Genomic DNA, 27540 nt, shown 5'->3' on the forward strand with positions numbered 1-27540 from the left:
AGCCAATTCTCAAATAACTTAAATCTCTTTCTTCCCAAATCTGCTCCCGTTTATTCCTCAGACTAGGGCTTTACTCCAAAAACAACAGAGTAGTACTTCAAACAAAATTATCAGTATAAATTTCATTACCTATTATTTTATGGCAACAAGAGAACTAAATAGGCTGTTCAGTTTGTTAGTTATGCTTCTATGAGATACAGCCTCCTGACTTATGTCATGAATACAGCCTGTTTGTGTTGCATCCATGGATAACATGGTGAAGAAGAAAAACAAACTGGTAGAAGCAAAACGTTTTTTATTTAAGATTAAAACTCAAATAGGGTGTCTTCCTCTACCCCTTCCCTTCCTTAGGAAATTTTAAAAAATTGAAATGTAGATATTAGTCATCTACATAGACAAATGGACGTAACTCATATCATGAATGACTGGAAGTCCTTGCAGGACTAATTGAAATAGCCTCTGCTGCAATCTGGAAAGAGAATACTACTGTGACCTTTTTGCCCTGGTTCAGCATGAGGACTCTGCACTCTGGTCACACATCTGCTGCATGAGGGGGCAGCCTGGCCATGATAATAGCAGGATGTGTGCTTTGGGCTTTGCAGCTTCTGGGAGTGTGGTGTTTGAAGCAAATAGAGCAAGTGGCCTAGACAGAGTTCACTGGTCTGATGTTACTTGCCTGGCTAATGCTAGGCTTTTGTTCTGCAACATCTAATGCAGTGTCACTCTTTACCACCTGCTCTGGTTCTGCTATGTGATAGAATCCAAAATTGTGTCAGAACTAGCATGATGCTTGAGTGATGTCCCTATGCTATTAGTCTATGGGCCAGGGGTCAAAAATGGGATGATCATTACCACCTGGGGTGAATAAATGAAGTAACTTGGCCTAAAATTATCAACCATATTAACCATTTGCAGTGAGTCACCATAAAAATCCCTTAATTACGTGGAAAATTAGCCAAAAACACATAATGCAAATTTGGGCTTTAAGTTTCACAACTTTTGTCCAGTTTAGGTTAAAAGGGCTCAGCCTGACTAGGAAACATATATCTTTCTGTGGGGAAGTGTGTGTGTGTGTGTGTGTGTGTGGCAGGGGGAGCATCACTGAGTGGTATAGTCAAATAAATCTTCAAGTAGGGTTAGATACATGAGCAGCAGCAACACCTATTCGGTTATTGTATAGATTGAAAATGGTTGATGTAAAAGGATATGCAGCAAAATAAGGAACAAATAGGAAGCCATGGTGGCATGGGCAGGGAAGTCTCGAGATAGGAGATAACAAAGAAGTTGTGTATATTAAATCCTGGAAAATGCATTAAAAAAGACATCAACCCAATTTCTTTCCCCACATTCCCAACTATGACTTCTACCGTATTTTTCACCCCATAGGATGGGCACCGGCCCATAGGATGCACCTAGTTTTTTGGGGGGAAATAAAGGGGGGGATTATTTCCCCCCCAGGTGCGGGGCTGGGGTGGGGGAAGCCCGAGCTTCCCCCGACCCCAGCCCCCAGAACAGGCTGCTAGCCGCAAGCCGTGGGAGAGCTGCGCCGAGTCGCGCAACTCTCCCACGGCTAGCGTACAGCTGCGCGAAGCCCGAAGCTTGGGGCATGCTGAGCTCAGCGTGCCCCAAGCTTCTGGGTGCCGGCAAGCTCTCCGCTAGCCGTGGGAGGGGGGGATAAAGAAAAAAAATTATTTCCCCCCCAGACGCGATGCACACCAACCCCTCTCGCTCTCCAGGCTTCAGCGAAAGCCTGCATTCGCCCCATAGGACGCACACACATTTCCCCTTCATTTTTGGAGGGGGAAAAGTGCGTCCTATAGGGCAAAAAATACGGTATGTCATCCAAATAAATCCTGCCATCCGTAATGACTTTCCTATCCTGTAGAATACTACAGGGACAAGAATATACAACAATGACTGGAAACCCAAAATTTGTGAATTTGTTTACAGTTATTCACAGGTGTGTTGTGCTTTTGGCAGAAATCGTGTGTATTTTTACTCAAGGGACTCGATGCAACAGGCAACCTTCCCCTGTTTAATGTCTGCTGCCAGGATGTTGGAGGAGCAGGTCTTTTTAAAAACAACAACCAGTAAAACATTCTCATTCTAATCCTACTTGCCTCTCATTTTGTCTCGATTTTATGGGTCCACAAGGAACCAGAGAAAAGCTTGGGTGGAGAAATAAAACCACCCTGCTTTCCTCTGGCACAGTGGCCTTGTGCTGCTGCTCCCCTCAGGGTTTTCCTATGAATCCCTAGACCGCCTTGGGATCTTCAGATGAAAGGCAGTATACAAAATTAATTGGTTGCCTGACGCAGGGCGAGCCTTACAGCTCATTTCTGCTCTGAATCAAGTCCCAATGAGTTCCATGGGATTTTGCTCTCAGGTTTGACATGGAGGTAAGGGACACGGGTGGCGCTGTGGGTTAAACCACAGAGCCTCGGACTTGTCGATCAGGTCGGCGGTTCGAATCCCCGCGACAGGGTGAGCTCCCGTTGCTCGGTCCCTGCTCCTGCCAACCTAACAGTTCGAAAGCACATCAAAGTGCAAGTAGATAAATAGCACGTCAAAGAGATGAGCGCCGCAACCCGAGTTGGCCACAAGTGGACCTAATGGTCAGGGGTCCCTTTATGGAGGGACGCGGGTGGCGCTGTGGGTTAAACCACAGAGCCTAGGACTTGCTAATCAGAAGGTCAGCGGTTTGAATCCCTGCAACGGGGTGAGCTCCTGTTGCTTGGTCTCTGCTCCTGCCAACCTAGCAGTCAAAGTGCAAGTAGATAAATAGGTACCACTCCAGCAGGAAGTTAAACGGCGTTTCCATGCGCTGCTCTGGTTTGCCAGAAGCAGCTTAGTCATGCTGGCCACATGACCTGGAAGCTGTAAGCTGACTCCCTCGGCCAATAAAGTGAGATGAGCGCCACAACCCCAGAGTCCGCCACGACTGGACCTAATGGTCAAGGGGTCCCTTTACCTTTACTAAGCGATGTGGGGGGGGGGGAGAGAAGTTAGGAATAAAGTTAGCCTAAAAGAAGAGCTTTCCAGGATTAGACAAATACCTATCTAGCTCAGCCAAGACGCCTACGGAAAGCCCACAAGACTAGCAACACCACATACTCCCAACCCCTCAGCCGCATTAATTTATATGTGTGTGTGTGCAGACGAGACTACTTCAGACGCTGTCGCCACGCAAATCAGGCGCCTGACACGGGCGCCTCACTCCCAGGCAGCACCACGCCCTTGCCCGCCCGCGCGCGGACAAGCCCCGCCCCTCCCACCGCGCCGCCCAATGGCGCCTCGGCGACGTTTATGTTAATAGCCTGGGGGTCCTCCGCCGGGGCGAGGCCCCGCCCCTTCGCTGCTGACGCCGCCGCCGCGTTGTGAGGACCCTGCCGGGCGCAGCCGCTGCCGCTCCTTTCCTCAGGCGTCTGCTGCCGCTCTTCAACCTTGGTCCGGCCTGCTTCCCTTCTCTCCCCCCCGCCCACCCCCGGACTTCCCTCTTCTCCTCGAGGCGGCCGCTGGTTTTCGCCCCTTCGCCGCCGCCGCCGCGTCAGGTTCTCGCCGCTCCTCGCTCGCCATGACCTTGTTGACTGCCAGCAGCAGGGCGGCCGCGCGCCTCTTGGGTGCCAAGGTGAGGTGAAATTCCCTTTCTCGCCTCCCCCCCCCCCGCCGGCCATTTCGCCCTTCCCGGGGCCTGTGACAGGCCGCCCTTAAAGGGGCCGCGCCCTCCACGAGACTTGCCCGGAGGCCTCGCGAGGGGTGGGAGGCTGTGTAGCGCGTGTTTGGGTGCTGGGGGGGTTGCGTCCCAACTCTTGCTAAGGAGCAGCAGCTGGGATCTTCTCGGGATCTTCCGGATCCCTTGGAATCTGCCGTTGCAGGGGGGGGGGGTTCGTCTTGCCCTGGTTCTGTGCAACTTGGGTGTTCCCGCATCGGATCCGTCGGGCTCTTAAATCTCAGGGTCGTGGGTTCGAGCCCTACGCTGGGCAAAAATAAAAATAAATTCCTGCATTGCAGGGGGTTGGGCTAGATGACCCCGGGGGGGACCCCCTTCCAGCTCTAAGATTATGGGAATTCGTAGGGTGCGGGGTCTCGTAACGCGATTGTAGCCAAGCCAGTGGGGAGTGGGGCCTGTGCTGGGTACATCTGTGTCCTTGGGGTGGGACTGCCTTATCCACCGCTCCACTTCCACGTTTCTCTTTTCAGAGGACGTTGCGTTAGGTCTAGCCTTGTTGAAAGATGTTCTCTACTTTATTACCCCGTTAGGTTGCTGCTTCCCCTCCCGTATGAAATCTTAAACGGAGAGGGATCCTTATTATGTCCGTCCCACGGGGGTGGGGGTGGAGAAAGAGAACGAAATGGTGAACTGCGGTGGTTGGTTGGTGGGTAAGAGGTAAAAGAAGAAACTGTTGCTGTGTAATATATCCCTTTCTCCTCTCTTCCCATTAAGAGGGTTGACTTCATTTTGAGATTTCCATGATCATATGTTTTGGGAATATCAGGCCTTGGCAATTGCAGACTTGGCTTTTTCCTGTTCACGTGACCTCTGGATGGGAAACTGCTCATTCCCTCTGACAGGGGCGGTTGTATGCTCCCTCCCCCAGTCTTAAGTTTGGTATCTAGGGGAAAGGTGCAGCAGGCATATTCTGGTTCCTTTTTATAGCAGGTGGATTGAAGCAGCTAAACTGGTGCATGTTGGTGGAAATTTAGCTAGAAAACTGTGCCTCCTTTCCCACCTCTTTTGTGATCCCTTATTAAACAACTTGATCACCTTTAAGCTTCTCCTAGGATGCTTAGAGGGCAAAAGGGTCAGCTGTCAAAAGGGTGAAGTTGGGATGGAGTATCCCTTAACATGAGTAATCAACGTCATGCTGCTGGTTGCATGTATTTCCTAAAGTGGAAGAAATACTAGCAATTGTTTCATGGAAGGGAAACAATGCATGAATCTATAAATTAATGTTTGCTGCCTGGCTCACACCCCAGCATGGTGGAACGTTGGAAGGGCAAAGTAGGCCTCTAGTCTAATGTATTTGGAAAGGAGTGCAGCTTCCTAGTAAGCATTTTCTTTTCTTTTGCTGCAAGATTGCAGTGATAAAGTTGTGGGGTGTATTAGAGGCATCAAACACACCATGCACACACATCCTGTAACAAGTAACATTTCTTGAAAGCAGTCTCTTTCTATTGGGCTATTTTCCAAGTGCCCATTTTTTCTTCGTGATCTGTGTTCTCCTTTGCTACGGTCTAATTTTCTGCCTTCTACTGAAAGTTCAATATGCTGTTTGCTGTTGTCTTGCTGAAAAGTCTGGCTGTGGCTTTCCCCCCAGGATAAAGGGCCACTTGACAATTTTATTTGAACTCCAGACTCACTAAATTCCCTAACCAATCGATTGCAAATGGCTAATCCCAGAGCATTTATTTTGGGCTTATTTACCTTTTCCCCATTCCTGACTTTTGCCTTCTCTGTTGCTGTACTTTGACTAAATTTTGATGACTGAGGAAATCGGTTCTGTTTCTGTGTAGTACAGATATGCAGCAGGACAAGTAGATAGTGAAGTTAAAATTAGGACATACTTAACTTGGGTCTGAAACAAAAGCCAGATGAGCCAGACTTGTAGTGACCCGAGTAAGCTCTTCATCTCTCTGCTCCTAATCCTCTCCCAAATACCTTCCCCCTTTTCCTTTTTTGATTTTTAGCTTTTTATTTCTCTTTTAAATTTTGCTTCTTGTGGTGGTGCCTGTTCTTTCTCTTCAGGGAGTAATTGCATTTCCAGCACTCTTAATTGTATTATGTGGGTGTCTGGAGATTTCAGCTTTCTCTGTGATACTTACAATACTGGGCTAAGATTGTAGGTGCTTGAGCAAGGGGGAGGGGGAGGCAAATTGTGGGTCCTACATGTATTTGTCTTGCTTACTGTGTAATTATTGGGATGTAGTACTTGGATCCGCTCAAATCTGGTGTGGTTGAGAACCACCCTGGATATGCAAGGGTCTCCAGGGATGTGTCTGGTTGCAGTTTCAACCATATACAGTATGTGCAATTAATGTTTTATGTATTTATTATTTGTTACATTCATTTCCTCCCAAAGGAACCCAGAGCAAGCATACAGATAACCTAACATAATAAAATGCTCATCTAAAAAAACACTGCAATAAAACAAAATTTGTGCCTTCTGCTGGTAAAGGTAATAAATGCTTGGCTCCAATCACTGTTCCCTGAAAGTTCAAACAGGTGTGGTTTTTTTTAGTGGTGGAAAAAAATGTGTTGGGGGGCAACTGCACAGTACATTGTAGAAAGGAGCAATTAACGATTTATTTATTTATTTTTTGTTACATTCATTTCCTCCCAAAGGAACCCAGAGCAAGCATACAGATAACCTAACATAATAAAATGCTCATCTAAAAAAACACTGCAATAAAACAAAATGTGTGCCTTCTGCTGGTAAAGGTAATAAAAGCTTGGCTCCAATCACTGTTCCCTGAAAATTCAAACAGGTGCTTTTTTAGTGGTGGAAAAAAGTGTGTTGGGGGCGACTGCACAGTACATTGTAGAAAGGTGTCACCCTTCCCTTGGTAACTTTCCTTTACAGTATAAGTCTCTGGTCCTATTCATACCTTTGGAAAAGCAGGTATGCACAAAATATGCGGTGGGATTGAGGTGGGCACTTGCCTGCATTGGCAATATAAGCTCTTCATCTTTATGCTCCCAATCCACTGTTTCTTCTCCCAGCTGTGTTCTGCTCTTCCTTTTTAATTGCTGTTCTTTTTCTGCTTCTTCTTCAAACAATAATTGCCAGTAGCAGGAGAAGGGCTGCCTTATCTTAGTTCTCCATCTGCGATGCCTGTTGCAGCTACGTGACATAGCTGCAAAGAGGGGAGCCTGGTCTTTTGTATTTTCTACTCTTATATTGCTTTATTCGAGTTGTGTAAAGGAAGTGCCAAGTTCTTGAGTGTGCTCTTTGGCTGGATATACTTAATTCAACATCAAGTCACAGCATATATGCTGATAGTGATACGTATTCCATGGCCTCAAAAACATTGGGTGGGATACAACTAACTTGTTGGGGGAACCCCAGAACAGCTTTAGAAGTGCATTTGGGGGGGGAGTCCCATTGCATGAGTGGACCTAATTCCTCAAACACATACCCCACTTAGTGGTACATTGAATGAATTCCACCCACTGTGTGGTTTTTAAAGAGCATGTGTCTCTTGCTTACACATGTTAGACTGTACTTGCCAATAAAATGTCACATTCAGGTTTTAATAGGTACTCTGAGCTGGGATTCTGTAATGGGGATGGCAGAACCTGTTTTCCCCCAAGGATTCTTCTGGTTTACAGGTGAAGAAAGCAAGAGCTTTAGCGGGGTGTAAGCTTGCATTAATGGATGAAGTAAGCTCTTGTTTGCATAAGGTTTACCTAAGAGTGGTTTCCTTATCTTGTCCTGATTTGTATTTTAAGAGTGTAGGAGAAACTTTGGGTGTGCTTGGGCACAGCCAAGAGCTGTTCTTGTGCAATTAGAAGTACTGTATATAAGATTCAGAGATCCACCCAGCCTCAATCAGCTATATAGAAGTGCACCTTTCTTCTTTCGGAAAGAGATGGTGTGCTGGTTATAATCTCAGTTCTGCTACTGTTCCTGTAAACTCTTTACCAAATACTCTGCCCATCAGCAACTCAGTCCACTGCTCTTCTCTTAAAGAATGGGGTTTTGAGTTGAGAGTAGTCTGTTCAGGTGTTTGTATATGACCAACCAAAATACCGTATTTTTCGCCCTATAGGACGCACTTTTTCCCCTCCAAAAATGAAGGGGAAATGTGTGTGCGTCAGCTTCGCGCAGAGCTGCCTGCATTCTGAAGCCTGGGACGCGCTGAAGAGCGCGCCCGGGCTTCGCGCACCTCTCCGCAAGCCTGGGGAGACCAGCGCGACTTCAGGCCGGGCTCCCTAGGCTTGCGGATAGCAGGCTGTTCTGGGGGCTGGGGTCAGGAGAAGCTCGGGCTTCCCCCGCGCCAGCCCCATGCCTGGGGGGGAAATATTTTTTTTCCTTTATTTCCCCCCCCAAAAAAAAAACCCCTAGGTGCGTCCTATGGGGCGGTGCGCCCTATGGGGCAAAAAATACGGTATGCTAGGAAGGGAAAGTGTACATGAACACACTAACTAGCTCTGCATTCCCAATCCTGTTGTCCTTTGTGTGTTCTAGGGCAGCAGCCTGCACTTGGGAAACCACTTGCACTTGTTGAGTTCCCATGCATTTTGGAAAACTGGAAAAGCAGGGTTCCAGAACAAAGGGAAGCTTCCATGAGTACAGGAGCCTTCCCTGCTGCAGGCAGATGTATTGGAACACATGGAGAATGATAGACCTGGAGGATGCAAGAGCTAGGGTGTTTGTGCATGCACTTTCATTTTAGTTAGACCCTATTACAAATGCCTGAATAAGTATAATGTGGATCTGCAACTCTTGGCAGCCTTGACTGTTTGAAAGAACCCCTTTTCTTTGTTCCTAAGTGTTATGCAGCATTTTCTCTTTTTGGGTGTTCCTTGGAGCTCTATATGTGGATATTCAGAAGGACAAACAGGTTAATGTGCAGCATAAAGTTCTTGAGGCTGGATAATGGACAGTGAATGATCAAATAAGTTTGGGAGTCACTACAGTGGTACCTCGGGTTACATACGCTTCAGGTTACATACACTTCGGGTTACAGACTCTGCTAACCCAGAAATAGTGCTTCAGGTTAAGAACTTTGCTTCAGGTTAAGAACAGAAATTGTGCTCCAGCAGCAGAAGGAGGCCCCATTAGCTAAAGTGGTGCTTCAGGTTAAGAACAGTTTCAGATTAAGAACGGACCTCCGGAACGAATTAAGTACTTAACCCGAGGTACCACTGTACAAGGAGCAGTGTTTCAGAGTGGTCTCTTTGATAGCTCAAACTCTGCAGTAGGGACAGTAAGCCTCGAAATGAAACCAGTTCCAAGTCTTCAACTTTGCTTTTGCAATCTAGCTGCAGGGGCATCAGGACTGATAACCATGACAGACACAACCTTGGTTGGAGACTAAGGATATATCCGCACTGGGCCTAAGAAGGAGCCCTCAAAGAGGAAGAAGCCTGCATTGTTGTCACTGGAGCTAATAGAGCCCTGATCTCCAGAGCTTTCCACATTAGTTTTAGTGATGGTTTTTGTCTGTTTAATTCTGTAAGCTACTTTGTGTGTCCAAACACAGGAAAAACAGGGTAAAAATAATAAAAACAAACAACCCCATATCAGTAATTGAGAGGATGTCTTTCAAAAAAGTATGTGCATGAAAATCCATTGCACATATTTGAGTGTTTGGGCAGAAAGACAGATATAGTTAGTACTGTAAATAAATAAATAAGTAAGTAAGTAAGTAAATGAATTCACAGCCATGTTGTGTTAACTTTAAACAAGTTAAGGTGTGTAAAAAGCACAAGATGATGCCAAAACAAACTGGTGCTTGTTGGGGTTTTATATCTTGTAGGAAACTCTCTCTGCTGATTGGCAGTGGGTCTGCTACATGCAGCAGGTCCCTCTCATACTCCTATTCCATAGTCACAGTTTCGTCCCAAGTCCCTTATGTTAGAATTTGGGTCCCCTGAAGGGGCCAGCATTCCTGCTTTTGTCAAATGGACTTGAGTGATGGCGGAAGGAGAATGTGTATCTCAGTTTAATTTGGCACACCTGTAAGAGGGGGGAAAAAACATTTTCTAGTACTATAGGCAAGTGCTGCTTTGAGAAACCTTTGCACAGTTTGGACCTCCCAAGTCAGATGGCATGATTCACGTTTCTTCCATGGTGAGTTATCGTCCTACTGAGTTTTGCTGGCAAGCTGGCCGTTGGCTGGATTGCAACACCCAGATCCTGATAACCAGGTTAAAATGACATGGAGGTGCTTGGCTGGCCTTGCCACCTTAATTGCCCTTATTGTTGGGTGCATGCAGTCAAACTAAACATCAAGGTCTGTTTAAAGTAGGTTGCATTCACTGAGCCATCTTAACAGTGCCTCCAAATAACGTGAGTCTGAAATCGGGAGCATTATTAGTATATTCTTTATATGTAGCTTTAGTATCCACACAAGAGAACAAGCTAAATCCAGGCCAGCAGAATAGCTGTCCTCCCTAGCTTAAAGCACAGAGAACGTTGTTGCAGAGGTTGGATGCGGCTCTCTCTGGGTCACAGCTTGTTCTCTAGTCTGTGCCTGAACAGATTTATATAGGAATCCCTTAATTGGCTCGGACTCCTGCTGGCAGATATAAACTGCCCTCTGCAGAAAGACAGCATTATCTTGGGTGAGGTCTTCTGATCTGCTGTCTGTATTCCCATTGCAAGGGTGGGGTGTGACAGTTTAGCTTCTGAACTTTTCCATTACCTTCCTAGTAGGGATGCATCTAAGCTGTGAGAATTCCTTCCCTTCCAGAACAAAGAACATAGGCTTTCCGAAGACCCTTTTGCCTTGTCTTCTGTCTGTGCATGCAGATGTATGTGGATGCCCACTCCACTTAACATACCACTGCTAAAATGCTTTTGAGGAGCCAAACTTGTGGCTGGGCAACCTTTCCTTCTCAGTTATAGGTGGGAAATTGCTTTTATATCACAGCAAACGCACATAATACACTTCAGGCTGTTCAGCTGTGATATGTCCATTGGTCGTGGAATCTATATGTAATTTGTTTTCTTGGTTGTAAAGAACATGTATGCAAAAACTCCCTCGTTCTCCTTGCTTCATAGGGACCGTTTTCAAAACTTTAGAAAGCTCAGCCTAAAACAAGACACAGGAAAAGGACAGTTTCCAGGGTCTATGGGGGGGACCCAGTTTTTTGTCCAGAGTTCTAGTTCTATCTTGATGTTTCTACTGTATTCCCATTCTGTTCTTTTAAGTGTTCTTCCTTTTATTGCTTTAGCATACCAGTCAACGGCAAGCGATGCTCTCTCTAAAGATATAGCATTTTGATCAGATTAGACCAGCCTTCCTCAACAAGTACCCTATGGAGTACAAATTCTGATCAACTCCAGCCAACATGGCAGATGGCCAAGAGATTATGGGAGTTGTAGTCCAAAACATCTGGAGGGAACTAGGTAGGGGAAATCTGAACTAGACCATTAAAATAAAACAGGTTATTTCATTTATAATATTTATGTCTTGCTTGTCCATTAATAATCCTGAAATGGTTAGGTTTAGTATTGTCATTATTATGTAATAACACAGTTGAGTGCAGGGTTTCTGTTTCCTCGGTGTAAAAACATGTCCCAAGGAAAAAGGCTGCTGTGCTGGCAGTAGTAAAGCATAACCACTTGTCAGTAGTAACCTTATCAAACCCTAGTGTGTTCAACCTAACTGGGATAGCTCAGTCGGTAGAGCATGATAATCTTAATCTCTGGATTATGGATTTAAGCCCCATGTTGGGCAAATGATTCCTGCATTGCATAGGGTTGAACTAGATGACCCTCTTGGTCCCTTCCAACTCCATAATTCTATGATTCTACACGAGTAGTTTATTAGTAAATCCTCTGACCCAGCAACTCCATATGCTTCCAGTGGAATGTTTGCTGAAGCTCTAGAAGACAGCCTGTGAAAGCACATGGGGCTCATTATCTTTGCTTCTCTACCCTCTTGCTCATTCTTTTCTTAGGATGCTTTAAAAAGTAAAATAAACCCGTTTCATATATTACATCTGGAAAGCGACTGCAGTTTCTAAAGTTCAAGGTGAGCAGGTTTTGTCCATGACTTTGCAAAATTTCCTCACAACTGCAATAAATATTCCACAGTACAGTACTTGAAAAGAGGTAGTGAAGGCATTCAAAATTGGAATAAGAAAGATTTCAGTTTTCTGAAAAAAATATTGGTCTCTTATGAAGGCAGAGATTATTTAGGACCTAAGGCTCTTCCTTTGCTTTCTGTTTACGTACTTCCCTTCTTCTGAGTCAGAGCTTTCATGACTTTCATTTCTAAAGCACCAGATGCTTTAGATATTTAGGAAAGAATAGGTCTATTTATTTATTTTTAATACAATGCAATCTTGCTTGAGGCTTTCTTGTTTTCTTTCATTTGTAGAACAAAAAAATAAATAAAAATGGCTGCAGTCTTGCTTTTAAGAGTACTCTAGATTTCCCTAGGCATAATTTCCTGCTCTGGAAGCTGTAATGGTCATTTGTTCTTAAATTGGTTTACCAAGACATGGTGAATAACACTGGTTTCTTAGTTTTCCCTAGAGACAGCTTACTCCTTTTGTACCTATCCTGCAGGTGTTACCCAAATAATGCAAACACCTAGAAGGGAGAACTTCAACTGAAATTAAGCAAAGATTTACTGGTGTCAAACTTCAGAAGCTCAACACACTTCCACAGTAATCAATCCATAAATCAAATAGTAATATCCAGCACTATAAATAAATCATATCCTGCACTATAAACACATTGAGCATTTAACCACTTGGATGACTCCCAGGAATTGGAGTCTTTTATCTGCCACCTTCCCTCCCAATTCTTGAGTGTGGTGGTTTTTGGTATGCATAGTATTTGTTTTCGTTTTTGAGAGGTATATCACATTGAGAAAGGAACTTGCCTGTGGAGGAGTTTCATGTACAGGGTGGGGAATGGGATCTTGGACTCCTGCATCAATCAAAAGGCAACATTCTGTCCTGAGTACTTGGTTCTACTGAGAACAGTGGGAAGAAAGTCTGATATACAGTGGTACCTCGGCTTACAGACGCTTCAGGTTATAGACTCCACTAACCCAGAAATAGTACCTCGGGTTAAGAACTTTGCTTCATGATGAGAATAGAAATCACGCGGCAGCAGCAGGAGGCCCCATAAGTTATCTCAGGTTAAGAACAGTTTCAGGTTAAGAATGGACCTCCAGAACAAATTAAGTTCTTAACTCAAGGTACCACTGTACTGGTTGTTGGGGGCGAGGAAGCTTCCCCATGCTTTGAAGAGAGAAGGCCCTTCCCCAGCAGGGCAGTGCATCTAGGACCTGAGTCTGCTTTATGCCTTCTCTTGCAACTTAAATTTTAGGCTTCCTCAGTCAAGGAAAAGGGGAACAAATGGGGAGAGCAAAATAGGATAGGGTTTTTGAGGTTGGTTTGGGTTTGGGGTTTTTTTTTGGCATACTTTATCCTTGAATTCAGCAATGTCAGCTCCTGCTGGTATACTAAAAGAGAGAGAACATGCACAAGAGCTGGAAACCACACAATGGAAAAAACAAAGATCAGTCTTATTAATAAAAATAATCAGATGGCAACTGTAGTACCTTACTGACATAATACAGTTGGCCTGCACAATGGCTTTCAGATGATTCATGAAAATTAATCCCTAGCCAAAGACTGCAGCCCCAAGTTGGACAAAGGAAAGTAGAGCCACAGAAGAGGCGGAGAGCTAGCAAAGAAGTATCATGATGCAGTTAAGATGACACCTTGTGGTACAAACAGTTCTCCTTCTGGTGGACTTCTTGTAATATACGCAGTCCTTCCATGTGCATTGCTGTCAGGTGGATACTAACATAGGCATGTCAATATATTGTGTGGTTTTCCGGAACCCCAGAAATGTCTTATTCTGCTGATACCTGAAGTGTCTGCTCTTTCACTGTCACCCCTTTCAAATGTGTAAATACCAGAGTTCTCGTGGATTTATAAGTTCTCCAGAGACTTGAGTACTTTTCCAGCTCTCCATTTGCACTTTGACTAGATGTTTCTTTCCTAGTCAAACAATAGCTTGTGAAAGAAACTCATTCCTTATTCTCGGATTGCTTATCCTCAGAATTCAGCAGTGTTTACCAGAGCATTTCTGACTTGAGTGTGAACAGCAATGTATGTCTAGCCTCTCCTGGTGCAACTCAACACAGACTATAACTCTAGGTTAGTGGCTGGCGCAATCCAATCAGATGGGTGTGGTACAAATAATAAATTATTATTATTAACTTTGGGAGAGAGGTTACAAATATGGCAGGCTCCTTGGCTCACTCTAAAGTCTGACAGGATCATGTCACATTTATTAATATTAGTTTTGTATTCTGTATTTTGTTAACTGGTGGCTGACAGGCAATTGCACTCATGATTTGAATAGAATCATGATCCTGCAGACAGTGTTAGAAACTGGGATAGAAAAGCTAGGCGCCAAATGGCTTCTGGGACCTGAGTTGTGGGCGCCAAAACAGAATGTATAGTCACCACTGGGGGGGGGTCAGCAACACTTTATTTTTTGCTTTGATAAGCATGAATTAATATGCAATTCACCTAAGTGACACATTGTTAATATGACATTTTTAGCAGAAATCGTTAATACGTGTTTAATTTGGTGTTGACAATAAACATATTGGTACAGTGGTACCTCAGGTTACATACGCTTCAGGTTACATATGCTTCAGGTTACATACGCTTCAGGTTACAGACTCCGCTAACCCAGAAATAGTGCTTCAGGTTAAGAACTTTGCTTCAGGATAAGAACAGAAATTGTTCTCTGGTGGCGCGGCAGCAGCAGGAGGCCCCATTAGCTAAAGTGGTGCTTCAGGTTAAGAACAGTTTCAGGTTAAGTACAGACCTCCGGAACGAATTAAGTACTTAACCCGAGGTACCACTGTACCATACTTCAGTTTTCAAAATGCTTTGCTTTTTATTATTAACCTCCTTAACATAATGTTAACATATACTTAACATATACTTCAAGTATTCAAAGCACATACATTTCAGTAATCCTTGAGTGTCAGCCAGGCGCAAAAAATGGCACCCAGACTTTTTGAGGTGCTTGCAAATGGAGAATCTTTAGGCACAAAATGTGCTCTGCGCTCTGCTAATTTCAAACCCTGCTTGCAGATGTTGGATTCCAGCTCTTATCAGCCCCATCTAGCATGGCCAGTGGTCAAAGCAACATCTGTGATCCCTGATCTACTGCAGGCATGTACTATAAAATATTTTCCGCTTTCTCTCGAGCTTATTGTGCAATGGATCTGTATAGTTCTCCTAGAAACAACTTGTTGCAAAATCCAAAACTGACAGTCATTGGAGACACTGTATATGTTGTGGCCGAAAAGCAGTGGCAATTGTTATGTGCCACGTTGTCAGCTATTTAAATACCTGGTGGGTTGTGTGTTTTTTTAAGCCCAAATGCCTGTAGTTTTAGACTCATACAAATGTGCATACACTCAGAAGACTTTGGTATAATAGATTTTTAAAAATTAAAACCCCTATTAAATATCAGGTTTGTGTTTTTATTTAAAGCAGCTAAAGCCACAGTGATTGAAGTTGGTTGTAAGAAAAGCTTTATTGTTCCCAGAAGTATATTAGACAGGCTTCTTGATCCGTCAGGAAGGCAGTGAGCTCCAAAGGGTTCTGATATCCTCAAAGTGTTCTGTTCTCTCTCACACACATACACAGAAAATCAGCACTGTCAGATTTAGCAGCGTTTCTTTATCTTGCAAAAGCAAAATGTTGCCTGCAGATTATAATAACCCACTTCCTTGCCAGCCCACTTGCCTAGGTAACTAATGTTAACCACATGTGTTTTAAAAGACGAGACACAGCTTTTACTTTCCCAGGTTAGTGGCTATTTGCAAGCCTGCTCCTGTTAAAGGGGAGCGGGTGTAGCTAAGGTTAAAAACTTCACAAACTAATTTGAAACATTATAGACAACAGACTAGAGAATCCAAGTGCACGAGTTGTATAGCAAAATACAGGTTTATAAGATTCCCATTGCGAACTCCCATTACAGCACTCTTGCATTCTTCACAGGACATGAATTTCTCTCTTGTTGAGGAACAACTGTGACTGTATGCAGTCCTCTTAATCCCCGAAATAGCAGGGTTCGGCCTCCTCCCTGTAAATGTTGCAGGAAATTACCATCTTCAGCTTGTCTTATGTGAATGTTTTTTTTTCTCCTTCTCAGCCTCCTCCTAATCAAGAGTTGTCCCAAGATAGTTCTCTAGGTCCAGAGTGGAGAAGGGATGTTTGTTGCTTAGATACGGCTCTGGGAACCACACCATCCTGCTGTTTACTTTTAATAGTGACCAAGCTTTTGCTGATTTGCTCTGGAGGGTAAAGCTGTTGCAAGTTAAAGCTGTCAGTGTGCTGATTTTTGGCAGTAGCCTGGATTCTGAATGTCGCTCCAAAGGAACATAGTGTTGCCAGAAGCTGCTGCCTTTGTTTATCCTGGATTATGTAGGGTGGCTTTGGAAGAACTGTGGTGACACTGCTTGGTGGAGCTGTGGTAGCGCTCCTTCTGTTCCACGAGGCTTTATGTGCCAGGTCTGTGTTCAATGGGCCTGGCCACCAGCAGCCTCTGCGGTGGAGTGCCTGTCATCAGTCGCAGAGGAGCGCATGTTGAGCCAAGGAACTCGGTTGCTCCTGCGTGGCCTGTCCTGGAAGATAGGCAGGCAGGTATGCGCTGCTCAGAAGGCATTAAAAGCATAGAAGAGGTAAGCCGGGAGCCAAAAAAGGAGTTCAAAGGATGCTCAGAGGACACTTTCACAAGTGAAGAGCAAGTCAGCTGGGGGTTGGGAAAGTCTTGTCAGTAGTGCCCAGGGGACCGTTCATTGGAAACTGGCAGCTTGCAACTTGGCTAAATTCCTAGACTACATGCTTTATTTTTCCTACTCAGTAGTGGGCTCCGAACATAGAAAGCTTCCTTATATAGAGTCACACCATTGGTTTGTCTAGTTCAGTATCGTCCACGCTGACTGTCAGTGGCTCTCCAGGGTTTTGGGCAGGAGTCTTTTCCCAGCCCTAACTGGAAATAGCAGGGATTGAAACTCAGACCTTCTGCTTGCAGAACATGTGCTCTGCCGTTGAGCCATAGTCCTTTCCCATAGAGTCCTATGCCATAGTGCCATAGAGTCCTGACCAACAAAGTCAGGAGGTGCCATCGGTTTTACAGATGTAGGATGCGTGTGTGTGGACTTTTGGTGTTCTGTGTTGCCCCAAAAGCAAATCTAGAAATACACACACACACGCAAAAGGCACTTAATGCAATATTCTCCAGGCCAAAGGCTTTCTGTCAAATTGGCAGTGCTGCCAGTTATTAAATGTACTTTCAGTATTGCTACAGCTCTGGTTCCATGCTTATGTGCATTGAACTGATGCCACCGGACCTGATTGATAAGCTAATTGGTTTTAAGAAACCTCCATCTTGATGTAGTCTTAGAGTCATGCTGAGTCTTCCTGATTTCTCTCTGAAAACACTTTTCCTGTCAGCAGAATGTGCTCAGCTGAGGCATAGGTTGCCCGAGTTCCGATATAGAAAGCGGTCACGGAAATCCCTTTGGCTTCTGTCCTGTCAGTGTCTGATAGGACCTGTCCCTTGGCTTTTGGCTGCCTCTCAAATTTGCTGGAATTTGTTTATTCCAAATACTTCATGACAGAGGGACAAAAGAATCATCAGTGGTCTGGACTGTTTGTTTTACTATACAGTAGAAAGCTTCCTGTCTGGCTGTAATCATATGAGGATGGTGGGATTAGTTTTTTTTAGTGTAAGGCTTCTGTGAGAAGGGGAAAAAAGGAAGCCCAAGGTCTCCTTCTTTGCCAGCTCTCTTTCTTCTGCTTCCTGTCGGCCCCCACCCCTCCTTCCTCTCTGCTACGGGGACTGGTTTGCAATGAAGACAAGAGTCCTCAACCTAGAGCTTCAGATCTGATCCATTGAGATGGTACACTCCAGATGGGAGTGTAACTTCCATCATCCCTGACCAATGGTCATGCTGTCTGGGGCTGATGGGAATTGTAGTCCAGCATCATCTGGAGGGCACCATGTTAGTTATCCCTGCATTAGGTCAAAAGGATGTTTGCATAATTTACCTAATTCTACTCCCCACCCTCTAAAGAGGGTTTTTGCCAAATTCTAGCTTCTGGCATGTTGTAAACCTAGCATGTGGCACTGTGAGTTAAACCACAGAGCCTAGGACTTGCTGATCAGAAGGTCGGCGGTTTGAATCCCCGCAACGGGGTGCGCTCCTGTTGCTTGGTCCCTGCTCCTGCCAACCTAGCAGTTCGAAAGCACGTCAAAGTGCAAGTAGATAAATAGGTACCACTCCGGCGGGAAGGTAAATGGTGTTTCTGTGTACTGCTCTGGTTCTCCAGAAGCGGCTTAGTCATGCTGGCCACATGACCCGCTGTACGCCGGCTCCCTCGGCCAATAAAACGAGATGAGTGCCGCAACCCCAGGGTCGGCCATGACTGGACCTAATGGTCAGGGGTCCCTTTACCTTTTTTAATCTAGCCCTAGCAGTTTAAAGGGGGCCTGTCCATGCACATGTGGAAATCTCCTTCCCAGGCTTTGTCCGTAGTAGCATGCACCTTTCCCTTAGGTTTCCCATCAGGTAGGTTGGTGTTCTGGGTATTGGAACACTTTATTCCAAGTTTTACAGGCCACCTGGGGGAAAGCTGAGTGCATTTGAGTGCAAGAAAGTAGAAGCATTCCTTCTTGCAAAGGCAAACTGTACTGAGACAGCTCCTGTGTGTGTTCTGTCACTTGAGATGTGTTAAGTCAGCTGTTAGCTATATCATATGCTTACCTTGCAGTTAGTTTCTCTTGCTGTTCCACTGCTGAGTGCCACTTGCAGCCATTGCTTCCTATATCATTGCTTGTTTCTCTGCATCTTCTGTTATTGTAGGAGATGGGGCTGCAAGAATGGGAAGGGGGAAATGGCTTGTGACTGGAGGGGGGTGCCTTTGCTCATCTAAAGCTTTTCTCCTAAGATTTGATGTAAATGGCAAGCAAAAGTATGGATATTTGGGACTTCTTTTCACGTTGGTGACATACAAAATATTCTAAATCACTTAAAAAAGAGAGTAACTGAACATGACAAAAGCAATGCAACAGCAGTACAACAGAAAAGCAGACATGTTCCTCAGGCACCTTGGAGAGCGTTTTCAAAAGCAGGCATTGCATGCTGGCGTAAAGAACGTCAACTCAAGGGAGGGAGTTCCACAGGGTGGTTGCCACAACAGAAACAGACCTGCTTTGAGGAAAGATCTTACTCTGCATGCTCTTCATGCTTTCCAAAGGAAAAGGTTTGCAGAGCAATGCTTTCTCAGATGATCTCAACCAGTGGGAAGGCGCAGTATGGTACTCCTTGTGCAGGGAACTGCTTCTTGATTTCCTCTGCCCGCCCCCGCCCCCAGCATGCAGTTTCCTTGTCTTCAGTTGTTTGTGTTTGGTAGCTTTTGAGAAGCTGAGATTGGAAGGTGCTCCCCTTGGGTAATGCATACCTGGGATCCAAGTGCTTATGAAGTTTAAGTGTGTTGGGCCAAAAACGTGGACTATAGTTGGGGGGGGGTGTCCTTGTTTATGTTGTTCATATATGCAACCTTCTGCACTACTGCTTATAACTGGGGTTGTTCGCAAGAAGAAGAAGAAGAGTTTTGGATTTGATATCCCGCTTTATCACTACCCGAAGGAGTCTCAAAGCGGCTAACGTTCTCCTTTCCCTTCCTCCCCCACAACAAACACTCTATGAGGTGAGTGAGGCTGAGAGACTTCAGAGAAGTGTGACTAGCCCAAGGTCACCCAGCAGCTGCATGTGGAGGAGCGGAGATGCGAACCCGGTTCCCCAGATTACGAGTCTACCGCTCTTAACCACTACACCACACTGGCTCTCAAGGGAGGCTTAATCTTAAAAATTGAAAGATTATGATTGGGGCTGTGCATACTTTAAAATAATAAACCCTAGAAAAAAATCTGAATACAGTACTATAATGACCAAAATTATGCAGGGGTGGGAAGCTGAATTTGGCTGCCTGTATAACAGATACAGATTCAACCAACTTGCACCCATCTCTTTTGTATGCATAATGTTATTTCTGTGCCTGCATAGTGCCACAGAACACAACTTTTGATATGGCTTGTGACCTGTGAGCAATTTTGGGGTAAGGGTGTTGGTGAACATTTCCAAGGGTTAACATTTAACTCTTTTTAGTCGAAGTTCTGCTGTTGAATGATGAAATTAGTGAAGAATCTCTCAGTGTTAGTCCTTTTGGGCAATATTATTATAACCCACGTGGTGGTCTGTTAAATGCAGACAATGCTTGTGTCTAACACTGTCTGTCTCAACCCTTTGGCTCTGTAATTCTCATCTTAGCACATATTAACAGGTTGGAAACTCAGCAACTTGCAGGTATCCAATGCTGCTAAACCAGGAAGATTTCCGGACTGTGAAACTGTAGCACACTTTTGCTTACCCTCCCTGGTGTACATGACTCACGATGAGCACTTGCTGAATGGAGTCCTGACCAAAACTCTTAGGCAGCTGGTGCCAGGCATCCTACGTTTGCAGGATACAAAAAAACAGTAGAAATTGCACAAAGTGGAAACTGTAGGAATGGGGACATAATGTGTGTGGGAGAGGAGGGGGCGGGGAGAATACAATTAATGCAACAAAGAAAGTAGAGTCTAGTGTTTGAAATTTCAGTATTGCTTTGCGATAAGACTCCTGCCTTGGTTTTAGCATTATCACTCAGCAGAAGTATAGAAAACTTGGTTCCTGAACCTAACAACTACAACAAAAAACCATCTAAAACACATTTGGTTGATTCTCTGCAAAGAATGCACTTCTGTATTGGTGGTAGGAGCAATAAGGAAACTCCCAAGTATTTCAAAATATTCTTCCCTAGTGCTGTAGTGAAAATACTGACCCATGATGGCAGACACTGCAGATGGTGACAGCAGCCACGAAATTAAAAGACGCCTGCTTCTTGGGAGAAAAGCAATGACAAACCTAGACAGCATCTTAAAAAGCAGAGACATCACCTTGCCAGCAAAGGTCCGGATAGTTAAAGCTATGGTTTTCCCAGTAGTGATGTATGGAAGTGAGAGCTGGACCATAAAGAAGGCTGATTGCCGAAGAATTGATGCTTTTGAATTATGGTGCTGGAGGAGACTCTTGAGAGTCCCATGGACTGCAAGAAGATCAAACCTCTCCATTCTGAAGGAAATCAGCCCTGAGTGCTCACTGGAAGGACAGATCCTGAAGCTGAGGCTCCAATACTTTGGCCACCTCATGAGAAGAGAAGACTCCCTGGAAAAGACCCTGATGTTGGGAAAGATGGAGGGCACAAGGAGAAGGGGACAGCAGAGGACGAGATAGTTGGACAGTGTTCTGGAAGCTACCAGCATGAGTTTGACCAAACTGTGGGAGGCAGTGGAAGACAGGAGTGCCTGGCGTGCTCTGGTCCATGGGGTCACGAAGAGTCGGACATGACTAAACGACTGAACAACAACACAATGATGGCAGACTTCACTTGTGTGACATTGTCAAGCAGAGGCGCCAAGTTGAGCAGAAGATTGGAAGGGAGCCGATGACACACACATGACATAGGCGTGATGCAGGGACTCAGGGAGGAGCCAGGGGGTGCAGCCGAACGTGGTGGCAGCATGGCTTCAATGATTGACGGCTCCTCCTCTCTGGCACTCAGCATCATCCTCCTCCTCCTCCTGCCACCACCAGCCAGGAGCTGCTTCCCCTCATCCTTCCCGTCCGTGGCAGCAGCAGCAGGCGGAGCTACCAGCCACTGAAGCCACTCCACTCTCAGGCTCCTCCATCCCCTGATAGTTCTCAAATATTTTATCGGGGGACCCGAAGGGACCTGGGCCCCTTAGAGTTGGCACCTATGTTGTCAAGAGAGTCTCTTTATAATCAAGGGACTGAGGTGTATTTGCAAGTCAGGTGTTAAATGGGTGTGAAAGGCCATTGGGGGGGGGTCTGCTTGGGATGCATGTGAGGTTATTGGTGGTCTGCCCACTTGTAAAGAAAGTGCATTCAGTTGCTGTCTCTTTCTCCCTTGCAGAACTCATCATGTATCATTTTTGCTGCCAGACATGCCAGTGCTTCTACGGTAAGCAGTTCTTTTTCCTTGCTTGTGGGTTATTCGAGGGAGATGAGTTTGGGTGCTCTGGACCCTGGCTACATCCTGGACTGCTGGGAACCTCAGGTGAAGAGAGTGCTACTGTGCTCAGGTCCCGCTTACAAATTTCCCATTGGTATCTCATTGGCCGGGGACGCAGGTGGCACTGTGGGTTAAACCACAGAGCCTAGGGCTTGCCGATCAGAAGGTCGGCGGTTCGAATCCCTGCGACGGGGTGAGCTCCCGTTGCTCGGTCCCTGCTTCTGCCAACCTAGCAGTTCGAAAGCATGTCAAAGTGCAAGTAGATAAATAGGTACCGCTCCAGCGGGAAGGTAAACGGTGTTTCCGTGCACTGCTCTGGTTCGCCAGAAGCGGCTTAGTCATGCTGGCCACATGACCCGGAAGCTGTACCCCGCCCACTCGGCCAATAAAGCGAGATGAGCGCCGCAACCCCAGAGTTGGTCACGGCTGGACCTAATGGTCAGGGGTCCCTTTACCTTATCTCATTGGCCATTGTGAGAACAGGATTCTGGTCTAGTTGGACCTTTGACCTGATCCAGCAGAACTTGCCCTATGTTCTAGTGCAGGGGTCGGCAAAGTTTTTGTGGCTTGGGGTGGTTCACAGTCCCACAGACGCCGCGGTGGGCCAGAGTGTGCATGCATGCGCAAATGCTATTTCTGGCACTCCTTCTGGTGCTGAGGAGGCGGGCGCCTCTTCCCATTGGTTGCAGGAGCTTCCTGCAGCCAATGGGAAGCCGGCCAGCGTCGCGGAAGGCGGTCCCTGCTCTGCTGCACACCTGTTTAGCACAGTGCATGGGAGCCAACTGAGCGGGCGGCAGGGGTCCATGGGCCGGTTAAATGACCCCCATGGGCTGTTTGTGGCCCATGGGCCTTAGGTTGCCGACCCCTGTTCTAGTGTTTGCCCCAGAAAAATGTCCATAAAGCATACTGCCTGGCTAGTGACTCACTTTGTCATTTGTACTTGAGAGAATGCAATCCGTGCTGGATTTATTAATTCTCACCCACTCTTTATTCTACCCCATGTCTCTTGCAGTACTAGGTTACTGGCCTTTTCTTAACTTTGTATGTAAGATCTGGCTGCACTTTTTTGTTTCCAGAACCTGAAAGATGTTCTTGCAAACATGATACCTAAGGAGCAATCAAGACTTAAAAGCTTCAGGCAACAATATGGCAGCACAGTCATTGGTCAGATCACTGTGGACATGGTAAGTTCTTCCGGTGTCATCACTGTAGTAGAATATCCGAGACATTGTATCCTGCAGGAAATTCCATCTCTACCTGCAGGCTGCTACCAGTCTAAAGGAGTGAGTTGCAAAGAAGCCCCCGTGCTGTGCTACTTTTAGGCATTTTGTCCCCTGGTAAAATGTCTGGAGTAGGGACTGGGCAATATCTGGTTTTCAATATCACCAGCTAAACATTGTGATATACTGATATATCACGATGTCTGGAATAAGGATGGAGCTTTGTAGAGGCATTGGCTGGCTTCACGGTTTTCCCCGCATCGTGATTTTTGCATAGTGCATGCACAAACACCATGATTCACGATATATTGCCAGGTCAAAAATTATGAGGCTGATATGATACGGACTTCAAACCAGTGTTGGATGATATATCAATATATTGCCCAGTCCTAACCTGGAGAGAGGTGGTGAAGCGTGGCCTGGAAAGTTTCACAGATGATGTCTTGTGACTTCTTTAGTCAAGCCAATAACATGGGGTAGGATTCAACTAGGTTGCTGTGTGCACAGAGCAGAGGTCTGCTTCTGCAACAGGATTTCAACCCCACCTTCTCCCTGTGCCCTCTAAATCTGCTCTGGATGGCTAGGGGAACCCCTCAGTACAGCTTTAGGGGGTGCACAGGGAAGAGGGGGGGAGAGTCAAGTTGCATGAGTGGGCCCCATTGTGTGCACGTGTACCTCACTTAGCACAACATTGAATTCCACCCATGAGACTTGGGGCATGGCAAGCATCAGCAGGGCTTGAGGATATTAGTGACACTAGAGCACTTTTTAAAAGAGGAGGAGGAGAGGAGGAAGAACAGTCGGTGAATAAAGGGATATGGGTCAAAGACAAGATGCATGTTCTGGTGACAGCTCCAGAATAAGCTCTTGGCATCTCAAGCTAAAGGCTGTCAAGAAGCAGAACTAGAAATGACCTCTGCCTGGGACCTTGAAGAACTGCTGTCAGTTTGAGTAGATAGTACGTGGTTTAAATAAAAGAATGGTCTACTTCAGGCATGTCCATTTCAGGGGCCTAATGCGGCCCCCGGTCAGAATCCTAAAAAAACCTGAACAACTTCAATCCTAAAAAAAAAGCTCAACAACTTCGTTTGGCCCTCATGGCCCTTCACTTCATCAAATCTGGCCCTTTTTGAAAAAAGTTTGGATACAACTGGTCTACTTCATTTCTCAAGTAGCCATGTTTTTATTATGGAAGCAATTGAATATTTGTTGTTGAGCTCCTGTGTTAGCCTTCTGAGTTTGAAGTGAGGCATAGTGCGCATGGAGCCTCCTAGTGCAGTGGTCCAAATTGTGAATACACGTACTCACTGCAAAAAAGGGGCGGCACTTACTGTAACAACTTCATGGTGAGTAGCGGCACCTACTCTATTAAAAAATCACTGGAAGCAAGGGTTGACAACTCTGGCTCAAAGCTGTGATACCTCCTAGATCAGAGCTTTTCAAACTTTGCATGTTGGTGACACACTTTTTAGACGTGCATCATTTCGTGACAGTTACTCAGTTTTACTAGCAAACTGGAGGTTAAACAAACGTATTATAAGAGATAACGGACACCTATTGTGCGACACACTGCAGCCAACACACTAACTTGTTGCGACACACAGTTTGGAAAGCTCTGTCCTAGATGATGCAGCCCTTGTGAACAGGTCTGGAGGGCTTCATTTCTACTCCCTTGCAAGGTAGCTGACATAAAAGTAACATTTCGTTAAGAGAAAATGCCACAGAGAGACCAACTGCTGTTAAAGCAATGAGGTCACATTACTAGTTCATTGTTTGCAGTACCAAGGCTTTCTCTAGTGTTCTCTAGATGCCAAATCTGCTTCCTGATTATACTAGTCTCTAAGCAGTGCTGATTAGTATCTCCTGCTTTGTTTCTGAATCTGAAGTTCATTTAATTAATTGTTTGCGAAGTGGTGCCTCCTCCAGCTTTGGTGCACAGTAGCAAGGTTTTCTGGGTGCCAGCTGGAAAGCTGAGCCTTGACGGTTGTTGAAAAGGACTCTGTTCTTCAGTCTGGTTTTTGAGGCCATTGACAAAAGGGGAAGAAGTATTTAAGCCAGAGCCAAGGTTATAGGAGATTTGCCACTATGCTTCCTGGTCTCTCGAGAGCTTACAGAGGTGACAAAGAGTGGGGAATAAAGCTATCATTTTGGCAAAACAGTGCATTGGAAACAATTCTGCGCCAGAATCGTCATGTGGTACACCTGAGACTATTATGCAGACTTTGTGCAACATATCAATTTATTCTAGCTGCAAACTTTGGGCTGTGCTGAAACTTTGGGTTAACTTAAACAAAGGGGGGGTGAACTGCTAGCCCATAAGCCTTCCCTGGTGGCCTGTCAGCACCCCCAACTCAATTTTTCACTGGTGCCATTACCACCACCAAAGGGAGAAAGTGTGCAAAGCACCAGTGGGGACAGAAGGATAGCATTTAGAACGAAATAACATTGATACCTCCTATTTGAAGTGTGAAATTGCTTAAGGGAAAGAAGAACCTAAGCTATCACACCTTGCAGCAGCAAATTCCATAGTTCATGCACGTATTTCCTTTTGTGTGTCCTAACTTTTTACCGCTTGCATCTTTTGTCCCTAGATCTACGGAGGCATGAGAGGCATGAAAGGGTTAATATACGAGACATCAGTCCTGGACCCAGATGAGGTAAGTGAGGCCTGAGGTTGTAGTAGTCACAATACCTGTCTGGCCGTGCAGCCTGTCCATGGAGTTGTATGAATATCTCTTAATCTGCCTTTGCCACATCTGCAGGGCATCCGTTTCCGTGGCTACAGCATCCCCGAATGCCAGAAGCTGCTGCCCAAAGCCCCTGGAGGTGCAGAGCCCCTGCCCGAAGGGCTGTTCTGGTTGCTGGTGACAGGAGAGATCCCCTCGCAAGAACAGGTAAGGAGACAGGAATGGCTGAAGTAGAGTCTCTGAATGGGAGGCTGCAGCTGATACCTTCAGCCCTTCCTTGAATGCCATTATGCAGCCTGGGGAGTTTTGTGAGTGTCTGTGAGCAGGCAGGGAAAGCACTGAGGTGTCTACATGGCAGAAGGAGATAGCAAAGGCAGAGGGAGGCTGCACGCAGCTCAGCACTGATTCCTTCATTGTTACTGAGGCAGAGCTTTGTGTTTTCTCTGTTCAGGTGAGCTGGCTGTCCCGGGAGTGGGCCAAAAGAGCCGCCCTGCCTTCTCATGTGGTGACCATGCTGGACAACTTCCCCACCAACCTTCACCCCATGTCACAACTGAGTGCCGCTGTCACCGCCCTCAACAGCGAGAGCACTTTTGCCCGTGCCTATTCAGAGGGAATCAGCCGGACCAAGTACTGGGAAGTAAGCAAGGGACGGGCAACATTTCGCGTGTGCAGAAGAAGTGTGAGCCGTTTGCGGGCTTGGCAAGCAAATAATGGGGGAGGCGGGTGGGCAAGCTGTAAGTATTTTCTTCTGTAGCATCTGATCGATGGCATCTGGAGGTGAAGTCCTGAAGCTACGTACCAGAAATGCAGGTGATTTATTATAATCGCCTACGTAAACATGGACTTTGTTGTTTATATGCACAAAACATAGACACTTAATGTAGTCAGGGTTATGGCTGTGTAAAGAAATTTGGGTTGTCTGAGCCTCTCCCTTCTTTGCGTGTGCTGAAAACTGAAAATCGTGCACTCAGTGTTGCAAGAATAAGGTTTTGAATGTCAGGATGGTTCTTGCTGAATTTTAAAAAGGCTAGGGGGAAATGTATCTGAAGCTTTCATTGTCAGAGGGTGGTGATGATCCATGCCCTGCAGCTTAATCCCCAAAAACGCTATGGCAAACACCAAGAACTCCAGTGGTGGGGAACTTTGGGGCTTCCAGATGCCACTGGAATCCCATCAGCCTCAGCCAGCATGGCCAGTGATCAGGGATGATGGGAGTTGTAATCCAACAACATCTGGCAGGCTGCAGCTTCCCCATCCCTGCATTGGTTTGTCTCGGGTCTTCATATTGGGGAGTTGGGCTTACTGATTGGAAAGCTGCTGCCAGGATTGCTGAACACCCTTTGTCCTAGGATTGATTTGCTAATGCCAGGTGCTGATAAAATTGTGGAGTTTGGGGCTGTGGGCATGGTCCTTCCTGCTTCTGCACCTAGAGGTGGAAGTTGTTCCAGAAAAAAGAGACACCTAATGTGTCAAGCCTGACCAAGCCCTGCTGAAGGCTGCCATATTTTGACTTGGAAATGAGCCAGCCCAGTTCAGCTTTTGTTTCGTGCTGATCCTCAAGCGCATGGTAAAGGACAGAAGTCAGGTGTGTGAGAAAGACAGAGAGACAGACCTTGGTCCTCACCATGTGGAATCCCAGTTACTGCCTTTTTAACATGGGACCTTGAACAAGATGACATGTGCCTCTGGCCTGACCTAAAATGTGTGTGCACACCCTCGGCACTGAAGCAAAGAGACTTTGGTCTCTGGCCCGTTCCAATTCTGC

General features: G+C 45.9%; 1 protein-coding gene across 1 annotated transcript in view; it reads left to right on the forward strand.

The window, feature by feature from the left end:
• The first annotated feature begins 3433 nt into the window (after window positions 1-3433).
• Window positions 3434-27540, forward strand: part of CS (citrate synthase) — a 34245-nt gene continuing 10138 nt past the window's right edge. The window contains exons 1-6 of the mRNA XM_053374832.1: window positions 3434-3628; window positions 21767-21814; window positions 22942-23049; window positions 25677-25742; window positions 25848-25979; window positions 26224-26412. Of these exons, the coding sequence (XP_053230807.1) occupies window positions 3575-3628; window positions 21767-21814; window positions 22942-23049; window positions 25677-25742; window positions 25848-25979; window positions 26224-26412 (597 nt within the window). The 5' untranslated portion in view covers window positions 3434-3574. The remainder of the gene's footprint in view (window positions 3629-21766; window positions 21815-22941; window positions 23050-25676; window positions 25743-25847; window positions 25980-26223; window positions 26413-27540) is intronic.

The sequence above is a fragment of the Podarcis raffonei genome, chromosome 2, assembly GCF_027172205.1.
Source record: "Podarcis raffonei isolate rPodRaf1 chromosome 2, rPodRaf1.pri, whole genome shotgun sequence".
Lineage (NCBI taxonomy): Eukaryota > Metazoa > Chordata > Lepidosauria > Squamata > Lacertidae > Podarcis > Podarcis raffonei.